This window comes from Seriola dumerili, unplaced genomic scaffold (genome assembly GCF_002260705.1).
Source record: "Seriola dumerili isolate Sdu_G_001 unplaced genomic scaffold, Sdu_1.0 BDQW01000052.1, whole genome shotgun sequence".
NCBI lineage: Eukaryota > Metazoa > Chordata > Actinopteri > Carangiformes > Carangidae > Seriola > Seriola dumerili.
The window spans coordinates 18,204,436-18,228,191 of NW_019174307.1; the positions used below are offsets into that span (position 1 = coordinate 18,204,436).

A 23,756-nucleotide genomic window follows, 5' to 3' on the forward strand; every position below is an offset into this window, starting at 1 on the left:
AGCTTTTCTCAGCCTTTGAGAGGCTTTTGGAGGAAAGAAGTCCTGGACTATTTGTGCTGCAGATCGGGGCGTATGCTGTACTTATGTTGAAGCATCCTCAGAGAAAGCAATAATGACAGAAGATGATGATAACTTGAAATGACACAGCTGTGCTATGATAGTCAGTATTCAGGCAGAGAGCTGAAAACACACACACACACACACACACACACACACACACACACACACACACACACACACTCACACACACACACGCACACACACACACCATTTGTTTGTGTGTTTTGGCCATCTGAAGGCCTAAGGAGATCCTAAGGGATCCTGAGGGATAATAGCCTGTAATCCTGTCAGCAAATGGACTCAAATGAGGCGAGAGAAGAGGCAACCCAATTACCCGGCTCCTAACACTGGCAGGATTATTTAGTATTAGCATATGTGTGAAAAGGCATCAGGTTATTTAGTTTGGCTGGATGTGTATTGAAAGGAGAGAAGTAGGAAAAGGATGGTAATAAGCAGAAGGCAGAGTGATTTGGCTCGGCCTCGCTATGTCTCTTCATTCACACCGAAGAAAGTGGCCTGTTTGCCTTTCCATTAGTGACAGCTGGGGATGTTTAGATGGCAAATGGAAATGATGATGATTATTATCATGTACAGAATGTGTATATAAAACCAAACAGTATTTATTGAAGAACTCTGTGGGCTGCATTAATCTGATTTATATATTATGATTTTTATAAATAATAGGTCTATTGTGGTTGCATGTTTAGTAGCAAGTAATTTTATTTTCATTAAAATTCAAGGTTTATGCAACAGTTTTGTTGGCAGCTTTAAATGTGAAATGATGCACCTGTTAATCAAACTGAAAAAGCAAAAAAAAAAAACCAACTAAGGAGCTCACTAAGTTGCATTATGAACAGGATTTAATACACCAGACGCCAAACGTTAACAGTGAATCTATTGGTACGCAAACTCTTTTCCAAATGAGAGTATATGGAAGAATTTAAAAAAAAATACAATTTTACATTCACTGATGCTACTTTTGCTGAAGCAGTTATTTAAATCAATCAACCACAAAACACTAATCAAACCATTTTGATAAATAATTAATTGTCTAAGTCGACAGTAAAAAACTATTTGAAGATGTCACCTTGTGCTCTGGTGATTGTGGCATTTTTCATTATTTTCTGACGTTTTAAAGACTGAACAATTGATAGTTTCAGATTGTATGACACACAAAAAGCTTGAGTAGCTCTGGCCTGTCAGACTTCCCAGCTGCAGGGGTGCAGACTGGTAGTTCAGCAGGAATGCATAGAGAAACAGTTATCTTTTCCAAGAGTCTTGTGCTGGCCTGAAAATGTGGTATTGTGGGAACCCAACACTGGTAACCCAGTGAGCTAAATAACTGTCTAATACAACGTTCAGATACAATGTGCAACAAATATTATTCTCAATGTATTCAAGCAAGTTTGACCACTGATGTTTCTTTGGTCTTTGTTTATTATCTGCAAATAACCAGTAGACATGTGCCCTGACTAACAGTATGAATGTTTGCCAAACAACACACACTGGCTGCTTGTGTGGGTTTGTGTGTGTGTGCGTGTGTGTGTGTGTGTGTGTGTGAAGTGGCCGTGTGTACACAGAGCTTGTGCATACAGTAAAGTCTCATCTTGAGTAATTTTTAGTCATCCAAAGCAGGTCCAGTTGTTTCACTTATTTTTCCACAGGTCTGTCTCTGTGTTGTTGCCTCTGGCTCAGTACAATAATTAAACGCAGTAGAATTTTCTCTGATTATGAAAGATAAGCTTGGGACAAACCTGAAGATGGACTGAAACATGCAAAAACTGGACAAACCACATATACATATGAAGGTGGTTTCCGACAACTTTTTTTTTTAGTTGGTTAGTCTTTGACAGTTGAGGAGGAGCATAAACTTATTTATATATTTGATTAAATCATCTGGAAACTCACAACCTTCTAGGCCTTCAGAGAAAGCCAAATTAATCAGAATTTTAAATGTTATATTTAATTTCTTTCATTTAATAATTATTCTCTTCTAATTTGAATTTTAGCCTCATTTTCCATCAAGTTTGCTTCAGAAATGAAAGGGTTACTGTCCTGATGGGCGCATGTGTTTCTTTAGAAAGTGGCAGGTGAATTAACCAATCACATTTTGATTTATAGTGCATGGGATCAAAAATCATTGCCCTGGGCCCAAAGGCTCAAAGCCAGAGCTATCTCAAAGAGTTTACCTTTTTCTGTCCCAGCGTTTAAGCTAGCAGATTGGTGACTTCAGTCAGTCAGTCAGTCAGTCAGTCAGTCAGTCAGTCAGTCAGTCAGTCAGTCAGTCAGTCAGTAGTCACAGCAGAGATGACGAAGTGATAGGACAGTCTGTGATGGGATTCATATGACAATATTAATTTGGACCCTTACAGACTGAAGGAATATAACTGGCTCTGAAGCAGTCAACAGTGGTAGAGTGTTTCCCCCGCCGTTGAGGTCGCATCTTCATCATAGTTCATTTGCATCCTCATGCTGACTCTGCATGCATTCATGCTTCCTGTTTATTTCAGTGGATGAATCTCATTCATCCATTCATGAGCGTCACTAATTAGATGTCAGCAATTGGCTGGAGAGTCATAGTCACAGAATGTGCTGTATTTTCCTACAGACACATCTGTTGTTGTATCAGAAAGCACCGTAACACGTCACTCATGACACGCTTCCTTTTTCCCAATAATTCTGACCTTACTCAATATGCTGATTTACCAATGTACTTAGTCCCAGATGATGTCCTCTCTCACACACACACACACACACACACATTTATGCTTTTTCTATATTTCTTTATTTCTATATGCATTTTGTTATCTAGGTAGCCGCTGCAATCTGTAGGATTTGAAAACAGCATGTAATATTATGATTGGCTCCCCAAACGGTGGGTGAGGCTGCTTGTTTAAGGCTGAAGCGGAGGTTTGTGTCTCGATTGACTTGAGGGCAGTGGCACCGGAGAGTTAGTTCGCAGCACTGAGAGAAAAGTGTTAATTCTGGTAGAAGGCTTGCGTGTATATATTAGACTATTACTGTGAGTGTGATGTCAAAACCTACCAGGTGGAGATGAAGGCTAATTGAACAGAGCAGTTTTTCTTGCCACAATGCCTAATTCTCATCTCGACCCTCCCAAGCGTGGCGACTGCCAATCAGCCAGACTTGATTCCTGCTAAACTTATTAGCATATTCATTTGTTCCCTTTAGCAATGAGGTTTGTTAACATGCAAAGTCCGAGACATAGAGTGACACCGTGTCTGCTGTTGTTTTGATAAGATTGATGAGGCACTTGACTCGCCACCCTTTAGTTAACAGGAGCTGTGGCGGATTTAGCTTTTCCTTTTCCCTCCTTGAGTGTTTCAGCATGTGAAAGAAACAAAATGCAATATCTGTCAATTAGGCTGCTTCTGGTCGGGGTTTACAATTAAATCAGAATGGCTGAGGGGGAGGGTATAAGTGATTGTTGTTGTTTTTAAGTGAGCCTGTCTGCCCAGTTAGCATTGATGTGAAGATTTGCAGGTCAAACTATGTCTAGATGTTTAAAATTGGGCTAAACTTGGTTGGAAAGTGGAAGTTTTTAGACATCTAGGTGACATATAACCATAGTTTAGATTAGTTATAGATGAAATGCTGTCTAAACAACAGCTGTGTATAGCCTGCATGTCTGAAAAAACTGTCACTGTATAACCAAATTTATCTCAGACTTATTTTAGACACGTACATATCTTTGGACAAAGATATGCAAATCACCAAATCAGTGAATTTGCAGACAGCTCATAAAATAGTTTTGTTTATCAACACTCACTTTTTTTTCTGTCCCATCTGAAGTCCTAAAGATTCATCTGTCTGTCACTAGCTTCATCCTGTACCTTGTAGTTTTTTCTGGCCTGTTCTGTGTAGCAGTTGCTCCTCTCTCTTCCTTTCTTGTTTGTGGTGATTTGAGAGTGAAAGAAAAATGGGACCTTTTAGAAATGATGAAATCTCTGTCAGTGTTTGGGTTTATTGGGCAATGTGAAATGCTAAAGTATGACTTGAGTTCTCATATATTCACCCCCAGGTCACTGGCGTGTGTTAAAGTTTGTTTTTCGAAAGGATTTGGCTGTCTGCCAAGCTGAATCATTGCTACATCTCCAGTTGATATTAACTGAGGCTTGCAGGAAGTTGATCACTCAAATGTGAAATCTCTTTCCCGCAGCATATCTATCATCATATCTACGTTTTTGTTGAAATTATGTTTTTTATTGCCAAAAAATCCAGTATCCATCAGGCTGTAATCATTATTATTAGTTAACCCTAACCCTTTACCAAAAAGTAGTGTATATGCTTTGGATATTTTCATTCAGCATTATGATTATTTATTTATTTATTTATATATTATGCTCTAATTAAAGTCAAATGTTAAACCCTGTCAACAAGTCCATATGGTGTTTTTTATATAATACAAGACATATCGTGGCGGAGTATCTCCACCTTGGAACTGCAGTGAACCAATGACAGCCTCAAAAACACAGATTCAGACAACCAGGGTTTCATACGTCACAAACCTAAGGAACTAATCCTCTCAACTTGCAGGCTGAGGCAAAGATACCCGAGACATCCAGCGCAGCGCAGACCTTTCAGTACAGAGAGCGAGGGTTTGCATTAACACAACCACAAACAACATAAACAAATAAAAAAGGTGCTAACAACGCTCACCGTTCTGATATGTCTGCTACTGGCAGATATGGTTCACCACAGACTCTTCGTCTGAGTCTGGGTCTGACTGAGGCTCAAACATGTGGCTGAGTCTCTCCGATGTTTCCTCTAATGCTAGCCATCTTGATGCGCACTGTTCTTCCGCTGGCCAACCTAACACAAGCAGCGGTGGTGGGTGAAGAAATGAAGAATTTTTCTAAGCGTGGATGTGCTTCTTATCAGAGTTTCTTTTAAAGTGTTTTATGTGGGAAAACCGTGTTAAACTAAATATTTGTCATAGAAGAGTTTTTTTTTTTTTAGATACTTTAAAATGCGAATGTTTAAATTTCTAAACGCACACATCAGGAGAGTGCGTCGGAGAGTAACGACATAAATGAGGGTAAAACAAACCTCCTGAGCGGCGGACTGTGGTAGATCGGAGAGGAAAAGCCAAAATAGAGTGAGGGTGTGCCTCCGGCCCCTTAGATTAGGAGAGTGGGACAGTTTGCCTAGTGGCCCCTTTAACAATACTGTTTCTTCCGGCTTTGGTGACGAGAAACATTTTCAGAGAAGCTCATGTGGACTGCTATCTCTTACCAAAATACAAACGCTCAGGTCTGAGCTGCTAGTCTCTGATAAGCTACCTTACGTAGGAAACTGGCCCATGTAGATAGATTGAAGTTCCTTTTGAGGTGTGAGGATTTAGGCAAAGTGGGAGAAAAAACTGCGTGAGCAAACCAAGAGGAGAAAGTATGCAGTTCACTGCCATGGATTTATTCTTGAAGTCAAAAACTCACAGTACCAAAGTGGGATTTTTCAAAGTGGTACAAATGGGCGAGTTTTTTAAAACATAAATAAGAGTATGTGACCTGTGATTTGTCCCCGCAGAAGATCATATGAACTGTATCTGGTTGGAAGGTGTTTTGTTGTCGCAGTTGTGTTCAGCCTGAACTGATTAACCATTACTCATCTGTGTATCATTTCCCCCTTTTCCCTTCTCCTCTGTGTCTCTGTCCAGCTGATAAAAGCAGCAGCAGCAGCAGTGTGGTGAAACAGGGTGAGATGGAGCAGCGTGAGGGGCCCCGGGGCCGTTGGACACCCTGCCATGTCGAGCTGACACCGTGTGAGCTCCGGCTGTACACTCTGGACAGCAGTGCCAACCGCCAGCTGGGCACCGCCTACTCTCTGTCACACTGCCAGAGCGTCATCTCACCAGCACCCTGCAGCCAGCCCGGCCAGATCACCCAGCCTGCCGATCAACGCACGCTGCAGGCTTTGTTCTTCAACAGCACGCGTCTCCAGCTGAGGGCGGCCAGCCAATGGGAGGCGATGGAGTGGAGACGGCTTATGTGGGAGAAGGTGCAGGCAGCCAGACCTGTGAGGCAGGAGAACCGCCAGCTTAAGACCGGAGTGGAAAACCAACAGGTGGCTAAGTTTCCTGCACCCATGTCGCCCTCCTCGTCGCCCTCTCCATCGGGGCTCGACACCAGGCCAGATGGGGAGAGTGACACCCCCACCTCAGCAGAGGCTTCACTCACTCTTCAGACTAATTCTGGCATCTTGAGCAGACCCACCACCCTTCCTCTGTTCACCCAACGCTGCCAGGACGTCCTCAAAGCCGGTCTGCTCCACAAGCTGATGGACCAGAACAACTGGCGGGCCTTCACCGTCGTCCTGACCAGATCTGCTCTCCAAGCTTTCCCTACTGAGGGACGTGGCTCTGTGTCCCAGCCTGTCCTCCAGTACTCCCTGGCATCCTGCTTGGCTGTGCAGCAAGATCAGGAACCAGAGAACGGAGAGCCGTGGATGGATAGAAGGGAACGTTTCCAGGTAGTTTTCCCCAAAGAGGTGCTCCGACTTCGGGCAGAGGATCACCTTAAGGCCCAGGAATGGGTGGAGACCCTGCGAGAGGCAGTGGGAGCACAGAGGCCTGCACAAGAAGGAGGTGTGTCGGGAGAAGGAGCTCCAAGCCTCCAGGGAGTGCTGCTGAGATCAAAACCGTCTCGTGAGAGGAGGCATCGTGAGGCCCAGAGAGCCAAGAGGCAGTCGGTCACCACCAGCTTCCTCAGTATCCTCACCTGTCTGGCTGTGGAGAAAGGACTCACTGCTCAGAGCTTCAGATGTGCAGGTGAGTGGTCTACACACACACACACACATTCACACACACACACACACACACACACACACACACACACACACACACACCCCTATGATGACACATTGTATGAGACTGAAACAGTTAATCGTACCTTGACCCTGATCCATAGTCTGCTCACAGTCTTTTTGTTAGTAAAGTGCAAAGCAGAGCAATTCCCAGAAAATAAGATTCAGTTTGGTTAATTAGTTATAATCTATGCAGAAAAACTAAAAACAATATATGGCCAGATGTGGCCACCAGGCCCCCAAGGTGCAATGCCCCCAGGTCATGTGATGCTCACTCAGCCAAACAATCTCATACAGTCATTACAGAGGAAAGGGCTGTAAAATGATAAAACATGAATGAATATAGTCCCAAAGTACACGTAAATAGGTGATGTTGTGAGTGGTGAATTGACCCTATACAAATAAAAATCGGCTTGACTTGAATGTCACATAGAAATAATAAAAGCAGCATCCTGCTTTCACTCCCATCCTACAATAATATTGTGTGGCATCAGGTCAACTTGAATGCTATTCTCTGCTTATTCATCTCCCGTTTTTGTCATCAATGTGAGAATGACACTAACGATGTGATCAAGACTGTGTGATGTTACTTTTCTTCAGTGGAAAATATGGAAAATTGAGTTTGACTGCAGGTGAATACAGACCAACTCATTTAGGAGGAAAAAACAAGCATCACATTCACTTAAGTGAATGAACATTTCTTTCAAAGCTGCCTTTTAATAATAATTTCAGTGACATATAAAATATTGAACAAACTTCCCAATGTTTAAAACAAAAGTGTAACATTTTGTCAAATATGTTTATTCCTTTGCATGTTTAGAGTTTGATTAGAAGATCGATACCACTCTCATATCTGACTATTAAATGTGAGGCTACAGCTAGCAGTCTGTTACCTGGGACTAGTGAGCTTCAGTGTTGCTGGTTGGCAGGTTTTGTTACTGTTTGACACACCAAGACTAGCTTCTTCCAGTCTTTGTGCTAAACTGAGCTAAGCTAACTGGCTATAGCTTCATATTTACCGTACGGACATGAGAGTGATATTGATCTTGAACTCTCAGCGAGGAAATGAATGTATAATATAATAAATATGATTCCCAAAACTAATCCATCGAGGCATTTGATTTGATATAAAGCAAAAAGTGATCTCAAGTTGTACAATAATTTAAATAATGCATATATCCCGTTGAACAGATATATGAAGGAGGCTGTCTCTTTGAATGCATCTACCTTTTCCTGTCAGTCAGCGGTTCTGGGTGTTTTTCCATTTAGTCTTCACCCTTTTTCATACCCAGGACCATTACAGCCTCTCTCCTCCTTTATTATTATTCCTGTTAGTCTCCATACCGGGCCCTTGCACAGCCCCATAAATGGCAGGCGGTGCTTTTACTCTCCCTGGGTGTGAAACGTGGGCTTCCTCTCTCTCTCTCTCTTAGGAGGGCTTTGAATAATCACCGCTCACCTCCCTTTTTATTTGTAACAACTGGCTTATTAATGCAGGGCTGTTTGAAAGGCCAGCTGAAACAGGAACAAGGACAGAGGCCGTCTGGGGGCAACTGATGATAATTGGTAGGCTTAAAGCACCGGAGGAGAGGAAAAATGGATGAATGAATGAATGAATGAGAGCGAATGAAAGCGGCCTGGGGATGCTGCAGTGGTCAGGCCTGATCGCAGTTGTTTGATTGAAGGGTTTCTGGGTAGATCTGGATGGGAGGGACAGCTGGATACGTCCATTTTCTATACAGAGCACACCTCTGCTCACTCAGTCCGTTTATTTCCCTCCTTTTCCTCTCTTTCTTTCTTTTTCCTTTCACCAGTTCATTCAGACTCACAGCTATTCCCTCTTTTTGTCCTCTTCCTGCCCCTCTTATTTATTTGACTGTATCCCTTCTTAGTCTCCTGCAGTGTTACTTAGCAGGTCTTAAAAAAGTATTTTACACCATTTAAATCTAATGCATGAAATCCTCAAGGTATTGTTAGAGGTCTTGTGCTTCTATAGATTTATACCCTTATTTCCCTGTTTTTTTTCTGTAGCAAAATTGGTCTTAAAATCTCATTCTCACCAGCTTTACAGTGAGAATCTTAAATTTAACTTTAGACAACCTATTTCCCCTCTTTACTGTTACTTTACTGTTTTTCTATCCACTGCCCTCCCCTGGCTCTCATCTCTCATTGGTAGCATGCCAGTTAAATTTTTATTGAGATGTGGCCAGTTTTTTTGTATTACACTTCAATTATTCTGTGCTATACAAATAGACACAGTCTCTAGCACACTGTCAGAGGTAATGCTGGAGAGGAAGACTGATAATATTGGGTCAGTGATACATTTGCAGTGAAATGTCATGCACCTGTTAGTCATTGCTGAAATGATTTGTTTATTAATTCTTTACTTATCAACCAAAAGTGCCGAACACTTCTTGATTCCAGCTGCTGAAAAGTGAAGAATTGCTGCTTTTCTAGGTTTGATAACATTGCACATGAAATATCATCAGGTTTTGGGCTGCTGGTCAGACATCAACTTGTCCTCTGGGAACTTATTAATTGATGACAAAAAATAATAATTGTTTGCAGCTGTAGTGGTTAGAGAGTGACACCTGCCTTTGTACTGATGCCTACATAAACATTACATATATGTACAATGATTTTTACACTGACTTAGTCTTGTGTAGAATTGAATGGAGTACTGAAATAATTAGTTAATTGTTGATTTTGGTCTTTTCAAGGGATTTGTTGAGAATAAGGAAAATACAATCATATATTGAATCAAATCATTGCCATAATAATTTGAATTATATCAGCAGCAACTGAATACCAATTTTTGAAATTGTGCAACTTCAAATTGACTGTTCAGAACTTCACAAAATGAAATTCAGGCCACATAAACTCAGAAAGATGGTTTTCAAAGTCAAATATTTCAGGACAATAAATTCAGTGGTATTTAAATTTCAACGCTAAGTAATCAGTAGTGATTAAATGCCTTAATTTGGTCTCCAGTTGCTAATATGATTCAAATTATTATGGCAGTGATTTGTCTCCATAGCTTTATTCTTTAACTTAGCATAATATTCGTGTCAGTGACCTGCAGCTATTACTGTTGTAATCAGTTCAATTCTGCAAGTATTCATCAAAATCAACTTTGCAAAGTTTGGCATGAGTTGACAATTTAGCTCTCGAAGAAGAAAAAAAGGAACATTGATCCCAACAGAATACCATCTGACCTGTAGACCTGACCATCTGTGCTAAACACTTATATTGGCCATCAAAACCTCCATAAGACTAATTCATCAAACGCATTCATCTGCTGTACTTAACCTGAGAGCATATCTGATTATTCATATATGAAGCCACTAATCTAAACAGGATCTCTTGATGGTGGCAAGCGCAATGCCTAACGTTCAGTATGCTACTTTAGTTTCAACTGATCTCTCTTTGAACTTGTTTCAAGTCTTCCCTTTGCATATGCATGCTACATCTATACATATCGAGTGATTGGTTATTTAACATCAAAATGTAAAATGTATTCAACTAATTACACATGGGAATCGCCGCGTTTTTGATTCCTTTTGAAGGAAACGGTTTGTGTTCGTTTGAAGACCGTGATTCCCCATCACCCCTCACCACACACACACACACACACACACACACACACACACACACACACACACACACACACACACACACACACACACACACACACACACATTGTTCAGAGTGTGTCCTCAGGTTTGGTGACCCCTGTCGTTGCACCGGAGCACATTCTCAGGCCCCCAACAGACTATGTGAATCTGGTGGATGTGTGTGTGTGGGGGGGGGGGCTTTGGGTGAAGTGGGAATCAGTAGATATGAGGGAATTGTGGAAATAGTAGGTGGGCTCACATCAAAAGATAGACAGTTTCTCTCTCTCTCTCTCTCTCTCTCGCTCTCTCAAACTCACACACACACTTGCACACACACACACACTGTCTTGCCCATAGTACTCCATTTGCCCACATTTTCATTCGAGTGTTTGGTTGGTGTGAAGGAGACACATCAAAGCTCAGGCCTTGCTCGTCTTTTCAGTTTTAATTCACACACATGTACATAACACGCACACACACACACACACACACACACACGCACGCACACACACAGTGTCCTCTCAGAGGTGTGGTGGTTTGAACCAGCGGCGGGCAGATGAAAGCGTGAGCCCCTTTTTGCCCTGATGTCATCTCTCTTTCTCTCTCTCTCTGTTTCTCTATGTCTCTCTCCCTCTCTCTCTCCGCCGTACACCCACCCTGGGGAGGTCAAAGTGACCCTCTCTCACTACAGAGAGCCGCAGTACAATCGGTAGACCTTTGAGCTACGTTTGAATTCCCATTCATCTTTCCCTCTGTCCCTCTTTCTCTTCGTCCCAGAGAGAGCCATAAAAGATCAGAGATGAGAAGAGAAAGCAGTTGTTACTCTGCACTGATAATGGAGGAGCTAGTTAGCAGCAGAAAATATTAATAGTTACTGTAACAATTAAGAAAATAACATTCATGAGAGTTGTAGTACTTGTCTATTGGTTGAAAGTGGAAAAAGCAGTGGAAGAAAATCTTGAAATGGAGAAAAAAGTTATGTTTGTATTTGGTACATAGTGGTTGAGGAAGTGTTTTTACTTCATAATAATAATAATAAATAATAATTTCAATATAAAAACAACCAGGGTCCAGTCACTATTTGCATTTAAACTATCTTACGCGATCAGTCTGTACATTAGATGTGATATCATCAATTTCTAAATATGAGTCTTTGGTTGCCACAGTGACTCGGTATCGGAAAGTGACGAGACAGTCAGGCCTGTCTGGGGCTAGTTGGTTAGAATGCTAACTGTAGTAGAAAAGAAGTGATAGAAAGAGATAGCAAAACATTAACATAACCAACTGTTACTGGTTTATGTAGCTAAACACTGTAAAACACCAAATGCTTGTTGTAAATAACATTAACATTATTTTTATCGGAGGTTCAGGTCATAGTTTTCACCGTTTTTTCTTTTCTCTCCTCTCCTATCGAGCCTCTTGATACTGAGAGTCAACTTTTTCATTCAGTATTTGTGTATACAAACTTTATTCTATAGTGCCATACTGTAAATGACCCAACCCTCATACACCTTCTGCTCTGACACAGTCCGATATCAGCACACTCCCATCTCGGTCGGCACTGTGTAGTCACTGTGGTCGTCCTGGCCAGGTCCACACCAAACATGCTGGACTCCATCGGATCCAAACAAATTTATTTTGGTTTCATCTGACCAAAGAATGTGCTGCCAATATTCATCAGGCTTCTTTTCATTTCTTTGGCAACGTTGGCATCTTGCAGTTTTATGCAGTTTTTTCAGCAATGGTTTTCTTCTGGCAATGACATGCAAAGCAATCTAAAGCTTACCTCATTTCACTTCATTTTTGTCCTCAGAGCAATTTAAACCGTCTTATCACTTCCAGCTGTTCTTGTTTTAGTTGATTCATCTGCTTTAAATTTAAGTTGCTTTATTTGCTATTAAGGTTTTATTATTTTACTAATTTGCCTTTTTTATTACTTTTACTTTATATCACCATTTTTATATATATTTTTTTCTCAGCTATATTGTAAAAGAGGTCTCTACCTCATTGTCTTTTCAAGTTGAAGGATGAATGAACTTACATTTTCTTTTTATACAGCCTTTCTTACAGTATATACTGTATTCACAACAGTAACTCACCTAATTGGCTTAATAAAGCATACAATATTAGTTGTGTTTGGGAAAAAATATTGTATTTTTTTATTCATACAACAGAACATCACAATCTATTCTTATAAATGGCCCCTCTGCTCGTTGGTGAGAGTTCTTGCTGTTTTCAGGTTGTTTCGTTGCTTGTTGTTGAGGTCCGCGTCAGATTCATGTGCTTGGTGTTATTTCTTCTTCCAGAGTCCCACATTATCTGCTCAGACTTTACTGTGCAGAGTACATTATAGACTTCCCCTGCTGTGGTAGAAGTACTTTTGCCACCATGTGTGTGTATGTGTGTGGGTGTGTTCTCTTCTTGTCCTCATGATATAGAATTTGAGGTTAAAGTTGTTTAAAGTTTGGTTTGCGAGTGTTTTCAGGCTACATACGTATGTGTCTTTGTACCTCTGGTCCAAACAGCAACACACCAAATTCAAGGCCACAGTTGGCCTGAACGCCTGCCTGGTGGTCAGCTGTTTCCTCGAAGTGACACAGTGTTTCTCTGACTGTTGACCGTCCCCTCTGCCTGCTGGCTCCCAACCAGTGGACTGTGGTTTTTTTGAAAGCGCATCCACCCCAACAACAGCATGAGCTCACTGCTGTAATTAGCCTACCTAGATCTGAGTTACACACATGTATTCAATCAATGGGTGGTCTGGAGATGGACTCGCATTGTGATCAGATGTGTCACCGGTGTAAATGCTGTTTGTAGAGTTTAGGCACATTCTTAAGAAAAACGTTTAAGTTAAATAGCCACCTAACTGAAGAAGCCTCATGGCAAAGGCAAAAATAAGCAGAGCTCAGACAGCAGCAGAGCTCTGCAAGAGTCTTGAGGAACCAATATGACGTGCAAGACGAGGGTCATGTGACTGACAGGGGTTACTGAGTTAGCACAAGTGCTGACAAACCTTCTGAACTATAATTAATATTAGCTTTTGTTAGGAAGTGCTACCGAGAAGAAGCTTACAGGTGTGTTCGGCTCTCTCCACCTGACTCTCATGATCCTCGCCCTGCACACCGCAGCCGTCTCTCAGGTGCATACAGTAGCTTCCCTTGATCTGAGGTCACCAGATCACACTGTGGGCAAACTTGAGATGAAGATAACGCTTATTAATCCCAGGTGTAAATATGAAGCCGAACAAACAGAATGCCGACACTCATATATAAATAGTCTTCTTGTTTAATATACAAGAAGACAATTAATGTGCGTTCTGTTTGTCCTGTTTAGACAGCAACGTCCGTCCACCCAATGCATCGCTGGAGTATTTTGGAGTTGTGCGCGCTGCTGCTGTCTACTGTAAATATAAAGCCACATGATCTAGTGTCAACACGAGCGGGACATTTTACTCTTAAAAAAATAAACTTCAGTTCACTGTGGTGGATGAATTATGTGATGTAGAGACTAAAGTGACACTGTTTTTAAATGATCTCAAACATAGTTTAATTCATCATTCAGTTTATGTGCGGCTGCCAAACAAGTTTTTTTCTTTCTCTTGGTCAGATAAAGCAGGATTCCTGATAAGCTGATAAGACCGTTCTGTCTTTCAGACGTCAGATTCTTGTCTATGACAGAAAAGTAGGTGGACTAACTTCCCTTTATTGTCGGCCTTTATCTGTCCTGGTTTGAGCTCACGCTTCTTCTCTTTCATTCAATTCATTTCCTCCTCTGATCCCTCGATAGTCTCCTTTTTTTTTTTCTATTTCCCCTTTTTCAGTTTGTTTTGTTTCTTATGTTGAAGCACCACTGACAAACAGGCTGACACACGTCCCTCTTCCTCTGTCCTTCTTCTTTTCTGTTTCCTATATCTTTCCATGCCTCTGTTTTCGAATACCAAGATAAAAATCTCCCGTTTCTTTTCTTCTCTTCCTCTCTTCTCTTGCTGTTTTCCTCTCCAGGCCTCGCGTCCTCTCAGATTGCGTGGATAAGGGACACCTGTCACAGTGCAGTGGCATTCATCTATTGGTGTGTGTGTGTGAGATGATAGACCAGGTCCGGGTGTTTGGGTGAAGAATGAACTTTAAAGAGTCTGTCAGACAAAGCAGACAGAGGGGCAGTGATCAGGCTGAATAGAGCAGAGGATCTGTTGATTATTTTTTCTTTTTTAGGTTCTACAAAACACTTTGGTTTTGAAGTCTGCTGTTGTGACTACTACAAGAACCAAATCTCTGTTATCTAAGAGATTACTTCAGATGAATTTGGCAGGTAGATTCTGGCAGACGTGGGTATTAATATTAGAGAATGCTACGGTGGCCCTGAGAGCTCAACGCGCTGCAACGTAAGAAAACACATGCAAAAAGACAAAAAAAACAAAAAAAAATTCAGAAATCATTTTTGTCAGTTTGACAACATGTTCTGCAAATACTCACAACACAACTTAACTTCAGTGGACACAAAATAGTGATGGGGGGGGGGCTGGTGAGCGCGCCACATACCATGAAGGCGTAATCCTAACCACAGTTTGAGTCTTACCCGAGGCCCTTTGTTGCATATCATCCTCTCTTTATCTCTCTCTCTCTCTTTGACTTTCCTGTCTCTCTCTCATTATCACTATCGGAATAAAGCAAAAAACAACTTAAAAAAAAAAAAAAAGAATTGATGAACTCGGCTGGGACGAACTTGTATGGATGTATTATAATACATTCATGCGCACTTGTTGTTCAGTGCTTTTAATTTCAGTCACAAAGTATTGAACGAGTGCATCCCAGCCGGGTTCATCACTTTTTAGTTTCCCCTGGAACCACTTCCGTTGTGTTGTGAGTATTTGCAGCACATGTTGTCAAATTGATGAAGATGTTTTCCTCATTTGTTTGTGTTTTGTCTATTCGCATGTGTTTTCTGAAGTTGCAGTGCGTTGAGCTCAAGTATCAAGTATCAGGATTCATCAAGTATCAACTCTCAGTAAAATATTGTACACTGTTTTGGGCATCATCAAAAATATTGTTATTATATTATTATTATTATTATTATTATTATTATTATCATACTGAAGGACATACATGTGGAGTGGACAGAATAAAATAAAAGATCAGCTTCTCCTTCTAAAATACAAAAATTATGTTATTGCTTTTTTGTGCATCTCTAGCAAATGACACATCATGATAAAATTGCTCATTGTGGAATTGGTCATTATAGTCTAACATAACATGAATCATGCAGGAACTCCTCAAGAACACCACATCTCGTTTTATGAATACAGATCTGAGATGTAAAGATATATCATTTACTTGTACCACAACTTTAGCCCCAACAATATGGCATGCCAAAACTTTAAGACTTAAATATAGTTTTAGTCACCAAATGTCTTTAGTGAATGAGTGACAAAAATGTTTATAGCTGTTCCTAAAAGTCAAACCCAAAGATGGGGTAAAAATCCAGCTGTTGTGAGGAGTGGCAAGATGCAGCAGCACTTTAAATACAGTGATAATGCAGCATACGTCTCTGCTGAAAGACTTTCAGAGGGTTGCACTTGCTTGTGTGTCTAGCTTGAGAGAGATGTTCAAACCCAGGTTACCTTTTCACCCCTATAATCCTTGGGTGCTGGATGCAGTGACTCCAAGGCTGCAAAGCCAGGATCCTGCCAGACAGTGTGCTGCCTTCAACAAACTCAACCCATGGTTAGGGCATGCTTGATTTTGTAGGCTGAGCAATAAGAGAATCCTTCTTAGAGTAACTTCAGTAAGTTTTTCTAGAACAGTAAATAGAGAGTAGAACATAGTATTATCTACAGGTTTATTCGGCTGGATTAGTTTGGTATTTAGTGAGGGGCAATAAACTGACACATATTAACACCAAGTTATTTCCTCCACAACCTTTGTGTTCTGCTGCAACAGACTGTTGACACCATAAGCTGACTTGTGCAACACCTCAGGGCTAATTAGCCAGTTGGAACCCATAAATGGACATAAAATGTTTTATATATGGATGTCTTTATTGAAGCCATCGTTTGATTACCTGCAGCATGTGCCATAAGTCTGAGATAATACGCACTTGCTCCACATTATAATGGAAGATTGTTATGTTGGTTTGAAGCCCACTTTTCACACTTTGTTAAAAGTGGTTTAAGTGGTTTCCTCATGATTACAGAGACTTTCAGGCACCCTAGAGCATCACTTAGTACCTTAAATGTGTTATTAAGATGTAAACACAGACACACACACACACACACACACTCTTACCCGATGACTCTCTCATTCCCTCAGGTTGTCAGCGTCCGGTCGGTCTGTCCAGAGGAAAGGCAAAGGTCTGCTACTACAGTGGCTGGTATTACTGCCAGAGCTGCCATCAGGACAACTCCTTCCTCATCCCAGCTCGCCTGCTGCACAACTGGGACACCAGCAAGCACAAGGTGGGAAAGCACACACACAACTATATGAAAATACCCATCATGTCAATACACTTGCTGCACCAGATTTGAAAGTATGCAGTTTCTTTTTCTGAGTGACTTGAACGGCAGATCCACTGTTTTCCAGTAAGGGACAGTTTTCCAGGATGTTCAAGTCCTCATATCATCTGGTCCTCAAGAAAGTCCATCTATATCGCACTTTACACTCTTCAAATAAAATCTTTATGTAAATGTGAGATATTTGTTTTATTTCAAATAAAATTGCCAGTGAGGTGATTTCAAAACGTTTCCTGAACAAATCACCTGAGGAATTTTCTAAGATCGTGCTCATTTTAGCCCAATGTGAAACGAGACTAGGTCAAAACCTAATACATGGCTGGCCGGCGTATGGTCAATGTGTGAAATTGAGGATGTAGTTGGAAAATGTGGAACTACTGTAAACAACTGATGTCATCCTGCACCTCACGAGCAGCAGGGAAAGCTCATTAATTAACACTTTACATTTGTCTTGTTTAATTCATGCAAAACCAGAGGCTTTTGTATGGGCTCTTAGCCCCACACCATCCATTACAATAAAACATACAGCTTGTCTGGTATTATCTCTAATGTATCCGTTGCCCTTGGCGCAGTGACCCTGATGTAGACTCTGATGTGCTCCTGCAGGTGTCTAAACAGGCCAAAGAATTCCTGGAGTTTGTGTATGAGGAGCCTCTGCTCGACGTCCAGCAGCTCAACCCTTGTCTGTATGAGCACTGTGAGCCTCTCAGCACTGTGCTACGTCTCCGCCAGCAGCTACAGTCACTGCGGGCCTACCTGTTCAGCTGCCGGGCAACTGTTGCCGAGGACCTACGACGAAGGTAGGGCTGGTTGTGAAGTCAGTTTTGATGGGTTAGTGTATTTCTGCATCACTTTTCAAAAGAAACTTGTAAAGTACTTCTTAATTTTGAACGCTGGTTCCCAACCAGCCGTCATCAACCATCAACCATCATCATATCTTGTTGTGAGAAGTTCAACCTTCATTCCTAACTGTAGCTCGTGTTACCTGCACACAGGGTTGTCTGGTGCCACATTTAAAGGGTCAGTTCACCTAAATCACAAAAACGAGACATGGCGATCTGCATGGTTAGATACTAAAAAAATCAGTTTGCATTTTGGATGAATTGACCCTGTAAAAAACAACAATGGGCTGTAGAGTCATTTTTTACACACAGGAGACATCAGCTATTATTTTTATGTTTAACATGAACAGTCTGTGTCATCAGTCACACTGACGGATGAACTTAAATATTTGTTATATTGCTCTGTTGACGAGCAGACACTTGATTACACAGACTGTTAACATTTCCTCGTATGATCCGTGCATGTGTGTTTATGTGTGTATGTCGAGTGCATGTGTGTATATTGCCATAACTTTTATCTGCTTGCATTCCTGCACACATAAAAGATGTGTGCCTGTGTGTATATGTTCATGTATGTGATGGTCCGGGGGGGGGGGACTGTTTATCTGAGTGGAGTCCCACACTGAAAGCCTTGTCTGTGAGCTGATGGATGCTCCTTGCCCTGGTCCAGGTCACTAATACACTCTGATCTGATGGGCCATGTCTGAAGGAGAATCATCCACCTCAGCAAACAGACTGGAATCTAATTAATATTCTATGATGGTGATTTACAAAAAACCTATCTTCTAACATACCATCATACTCTTTCTCTGTTATTTGTGCTTTGAGTTTATTTTTAATACACTTCACAGTTATATTATACAAGTTAAGATGTTATCATTTCACTAATTTGACAAGGAAAGTATACATATAAGACAAAAGACAAAATGGCAAGGACTACAGATGTCCGATGCTAGCCATGCTAGTGTTAGCCTAACTATCTTTGGCAGGTAATGGCAAAAAAAGACATTAAAGGAAGTGTTGGAGAGGAGTGTGCTTTGCAAGCCAAGTATGTCTACAGTATAATTCAGACCTGAGTTTCCTACCACTCACCACTGTCAATTATTTAACAGCTGACACTAGAAGATGGCTACAAAAAAATGCTAAAAATATATATTTTCTCAGGCTTGGCTAGTAGCTTCAAACCCAAACTACTGGTATTTTTATCAGCCTTTAAAAAAAACAAAAGAAAAAAACCCATATTAGTCGTCCCCTGTTGCAAAGCAAAGCAGAGCAGCATCGTGGCGTTCTGTGTTTACTTCTGTCCCATTAGCTCGTGCCGGCTAGTGCCCCGCCACTTCCAAACACTGCAGGATTGATGAGGGCCATGGCGCTAAAACCTTCCCCTAGTCATCAGTCTACTTCAGGGGGAATCTGAAAAGAGATGTCTGTTGCGTACAGGCGGAGAGCTGTGGACACACAGTCGCACACACAACCACATGAGGCACCAAAGGCTGTAAGTTAGAGAGCGCTGTGTTTATGGCCCCGTGCAGCAGTTCTCAAACACTATCAGAGGTTTACATCTTTGATAACGTGTCGCAAAGGATCTTTGACACAGGGTGCAGACTAAAAGCTGTTTTCTGTTGTTTTATGGCAGCGTTCAATGAAGGTGTTTGTGTCGAACGAGGCCGTCCTGATATCCATATCTTTATGACTAGAGCTCATATGCTTGGAAAATACAACAAGATTATCAACACTCTGTTTGTGGTCAGGCTCAAATTGTTAACTTGACCTTTTGCTAAGCCCTTGTTGCCACACCTGTCAAACTGAGGTTGTAGCACGGTACATAATGTTTACAATAATAACAGCGGCAGTTTTGCTGCTACAAATACATTTTAGAAACAGTGGGTTCTTGATTTAAGACAGAAGCAGCTTTTTATTTCTAGTCAGCAACCATGAATTTTGTTGGCTCAAATTACAATTGTATCAGCTTTAGTTGGCTAGCTAATAAAGCTAATTGTAGCTACATGGGTCGGTTAAAACATGGTTTCTGAGTTATTGTTTCTAGCTGGCTTGTTCAGTCAGAACAAACTCTGTAAGAGGATCTTAAATATGCACTTGATGGCTACCTACATGATATCATGCTATCATTGCCACATAATTTCATGTGGATGTTAGGTTGTTATTGTGTCTTTTTTTTAAATTTTATTTCATGAACTCAGGGGCATTATTCTTGCTTTTTTTGGTGGAATTGTATTTGTATTGAGATGTGTATGTATCTCATTCATACATCTTATTTTGGCTTCTTTGCAGAATAATTGTGAGCAAAACTAGTACAATCTGTGGCATAGTACTAAATGTATGGTGCGTTATGGTGCAATTTAGAGCTCTTAAGTCCTCGGACTCTCTGGTCTTCGCTAGAGTGTACTCAGTGGTTCCCGGTGTGCCCTAGATGGTTGCTTGTGTTTATTCGGAGGTCATCTTGCAGTGGTAGGAGCAGGAGCAGCAGCAGTAGTAGAGGTGGTAAAAGAACAAGAAATGGACGTTGTGTTGCAGATCACTGCTGTACTTTCTGGTTCAAAAACATGGTCCTTATCCACCTTGTGTATGTAAATGAGGGCTGACAGGTCATTAAAACATTAACACCCCAAAAACGCAGCTTCTAAAAAGTTGTAATCGACACTTTTCTGACACTGTGTCAACATATATACGTTTGAAAAAGATAAGATTTATTGCAGAGATATTTTTTGGGTTTGCATTAGATTGTAATGTGTTAGTTTGTCCATCCCCTGTACACACACATTTGCAGGACTTCCTATATCTATGTGTATACACACACACTGAATCAGGTCTAACCCTCCTTCAGTAAATGATCATAATCTCTGAGTGATAACAGAATTTTAATGAAAGGTGTGTCTCCTGGAGAAAGAAGCATTGGGGGTTGTGAAATAAAATATGGAATTAAATACTATCAGGTCATGTACAAATATTGTCAGTTGTCGACGTGTGTGCGTTTGCATACATGCATGGACCTGTGTGTCTTCTGTTTGTAATCTAATCCTAAATTGTGTTGTTTCTCAAGTGCTTTTATCAAGATCAGCACACACTTTAAAGGTGTGTTCATCTGGGTACTGACTACACAATCAACAAGGAGTCTGTGCGTGTGCGTGTTTGTGTGTGTGTGTGAGAGTGTGCGTGTGTGTGCGAGCTTGATTATTGGACCCGAGTGTGTGTCACCTTATGAATGCTGATGTGGTAACCATTGGTAACGTGCCAAACAGAGTAGTTTATCAGCGGTGCTTATCACCATAAGGCGTCTGGATCACACACACACACATACACACATGAATACGGACACATACTTGTGATTTGGTGACACTCATCACAGCTTAGACAGGATTTAACATGGTGCCATCCATCTTACAGTGGTCTGAGAGGAGGCCACACACACACACACACACACACACACACACACACACACACACACACACACACACTACACACACAACCACCAGAGCTCTCCTGTCTGTGTTTTGTCACCTAACTTTAGACGATGGAAAGCTTCTGACTCAAGATTAACATTATGACTTTGTTTAGCACAATGGACTGAAAGGCTGGTGGTTAAACATTAAATCAGTCTAATGCTCATTTATTGTAGTGTGTGATTATATGTTTGCAAGATTGAACCTATTATTTAAAACTGGCCAGCACTCTGGACATTAGGAGCCAGTTTCACTTCATATTAAAAAAAAATAAATACAAATTTAAGCTTGAACTAATGTTCAGTTTGTTTCAGTTTCATTTGTGTGTAATCAGTGTCAGATTTAAGAAAAACTAAACTGGACACTTTAGTCATGAGATTAAACGTCTGATGCTGTTTCCTGATGTTTCAGGCAGCACACAGGGACTCAGTGGCAATCTCAGGCTCCCATGTAGTGTGTGTAAAAGATATATAAGTGTTTTTGTGATGGTGCAAGACACATATGTGTCCGTTCCACAGTAACATATGTCTACAATCAATGTGCAAAAAGAGAAATAAAGGAGAAATGCTTAACGAGAATATAATGGTGATGTTTCTCTTATGTGTGATCACAGTTAATTATCTTTGATTAAAAGTGAATCTCATCACACCGGCTTCTCAGAGACAGATGCATTAAAACTTTTTTCTTATGTGTGTTTTCACAGGATCTTCCCCAGGGAATACCTGCTACAACATATTCACCTATACTCCATGGCAGACCTGCAACAGGTACACACACACACACACACACACATCCTGACTTGCTTTCATGTATACAGTACATACACTAATACCGTTAATACCAACTTTGGATGGCTGTTTCGCTGGTTGGAGAAACAATCACAGTCTTTGTGATACTGAAATTGGCAACATCTCAAACATAGTGGCAGTTACTAGTTTAGCTAGCTGCCTTGCAAGTGTTCGCCAGCCATAAGGCAACATTGTTGTCTGAAAACTATTAAAAAGTCATCAATGAGCCACACCGTTGCACTGGGTGACATGTTCCCTCATCACTATGAACACACGCATTGTAGTTTACCGTGACTCAGTTGCACATACACTGTCCTGCTGCCGGAAATACTCACAAGAGCACCAAATGTATATTAATCCTCTGCTGAAAATAGTCCCCACCAAATGCACAAATCTGCCCTACAACAGCAACTACAGAGAGAAAGGGGTCTGAAGATTAAAGAATTTAACATTCAATGGTAAAATAATCTCTGTGTTAAGTAAGGTGTCAAAAAGTCAGATTCCTTCTTTCTTTATTTACCTACCAGTCTAGAAAAAACCTGTCTCGTCACTTTCTGATAGCGACTCACTGTAGCCTCCAATCTGCCCTGAAGACGTAGCGCTGCTCATCGGACGTATTATAACCTCTTGTCTTGTAAACGCGACGATGGCTGAAGCTCTTGTCAAGCGTCAATCACCACCACCTGCTCCTGGAAAGAAACCATGTTCAGTGGCAGAGAAAACTTACAAATAGTCCCTTTTAAGGTTTTTTCCCCTTCAGTAGGAATAAATGGGCTAAGAGCCACAGAAGTGTAGTGAAGTAGCGGACTAACACATTGTTTCTTCATTGTATTTCTTGACAAAAAGAAAACTATAGGATTATACTTGTTTTATCCTTTAAGTAAACACAACATCTCCTTTGCTGTTTTGGCAAGTGTCCATGTCATAGCAGTGATAAGAGCGGTTAATACCCTCTAATAGTCCTATTTAAAACGGGGTTCGCTCTTTCAAGTGTCCTGATCCAGGAAAACATTGGTCTCAGTGGAAAGAATTCAGATCTGGCGTTGTGGAAACCTTTAACACTGCTTCGTCTATTATTTTCCAATATGAAGACACCTCATTGTGAGTTATGTTAATTAGCAGATTTTCTTATCAAATTGCAAAAAACTGTCATCATATCTCTACCAGTTAATACAAGCTTAACGGCCCACCTCTGGTTTAATCTTAGTCAGCAGGGATCATAAAAAAAAGAAACACAACCTGGCCTTTCAGCGGTTCAGTATCTAGTCGTTGAACTGAGTTGGGGGGTGGAGTGGGGGTGGGGGTGGGGGTGGTGGTGTGTGTGTGTGGGGGGGGGGGGGTCAGAGGAAAGCGACCACAAATGACTGAAATAGTTCTTTTGTTTGTCATTATGTTCATTATGTTGTACCCTGCCCCGTTTTTTTCTTTCACCCCTCTCTGACTAAGAGCTCGGCCACAGACTCTCACGGTGAAAGAGATTGGACAGACACCCCCCCACCCCCACCCCCACCCCCCCCACCCCCACTCCCACTCTGTGTCTCTGCTTCACTAATTGGTCACATTCAGAATCAACAGGCAGAAAAACAAAGCGTGACATCCCTCCATTTTTCCCAACATCCCCTTGGCCTCACACACACCCGGCACACATGTGTTTTATGTGTGTG

The 23,756-nt window shown here is 41.2% G+C and overlaps 1 protein-coding gene across 1 annotated transcript in view; it reads left to right on the top strand.

Annotated features, from left to right (window-relative positions):
• plekhm3 (pleckstrin homology domain containing M3) overlaps positions 1–23,756 on the top strand; it is a 43,204-nt gene that overhangs the window by 1,480 nt on the left and 17,968 nt on the right. Inside the window, exons 2-5 of the mRNA XM_022741113.1 lie at positions 5,738–6,847; positions 16,802–16,947; positions 17,608–17,801; positions 22,008–22,071. Coding sequence (XP_022596834.1) covers positions 5,738–6,847; positions 16,802–16,947; positions 17,608–17,801; positions 22,008–22,071 — 1,514 coding nt within the window. The remainder of the gene's footprint in view (positions 1–5,737; positions 6,848–16,801; positions 16,948–17,607; positions 17,802–22,007; positions 22,072–23,756) is intronic.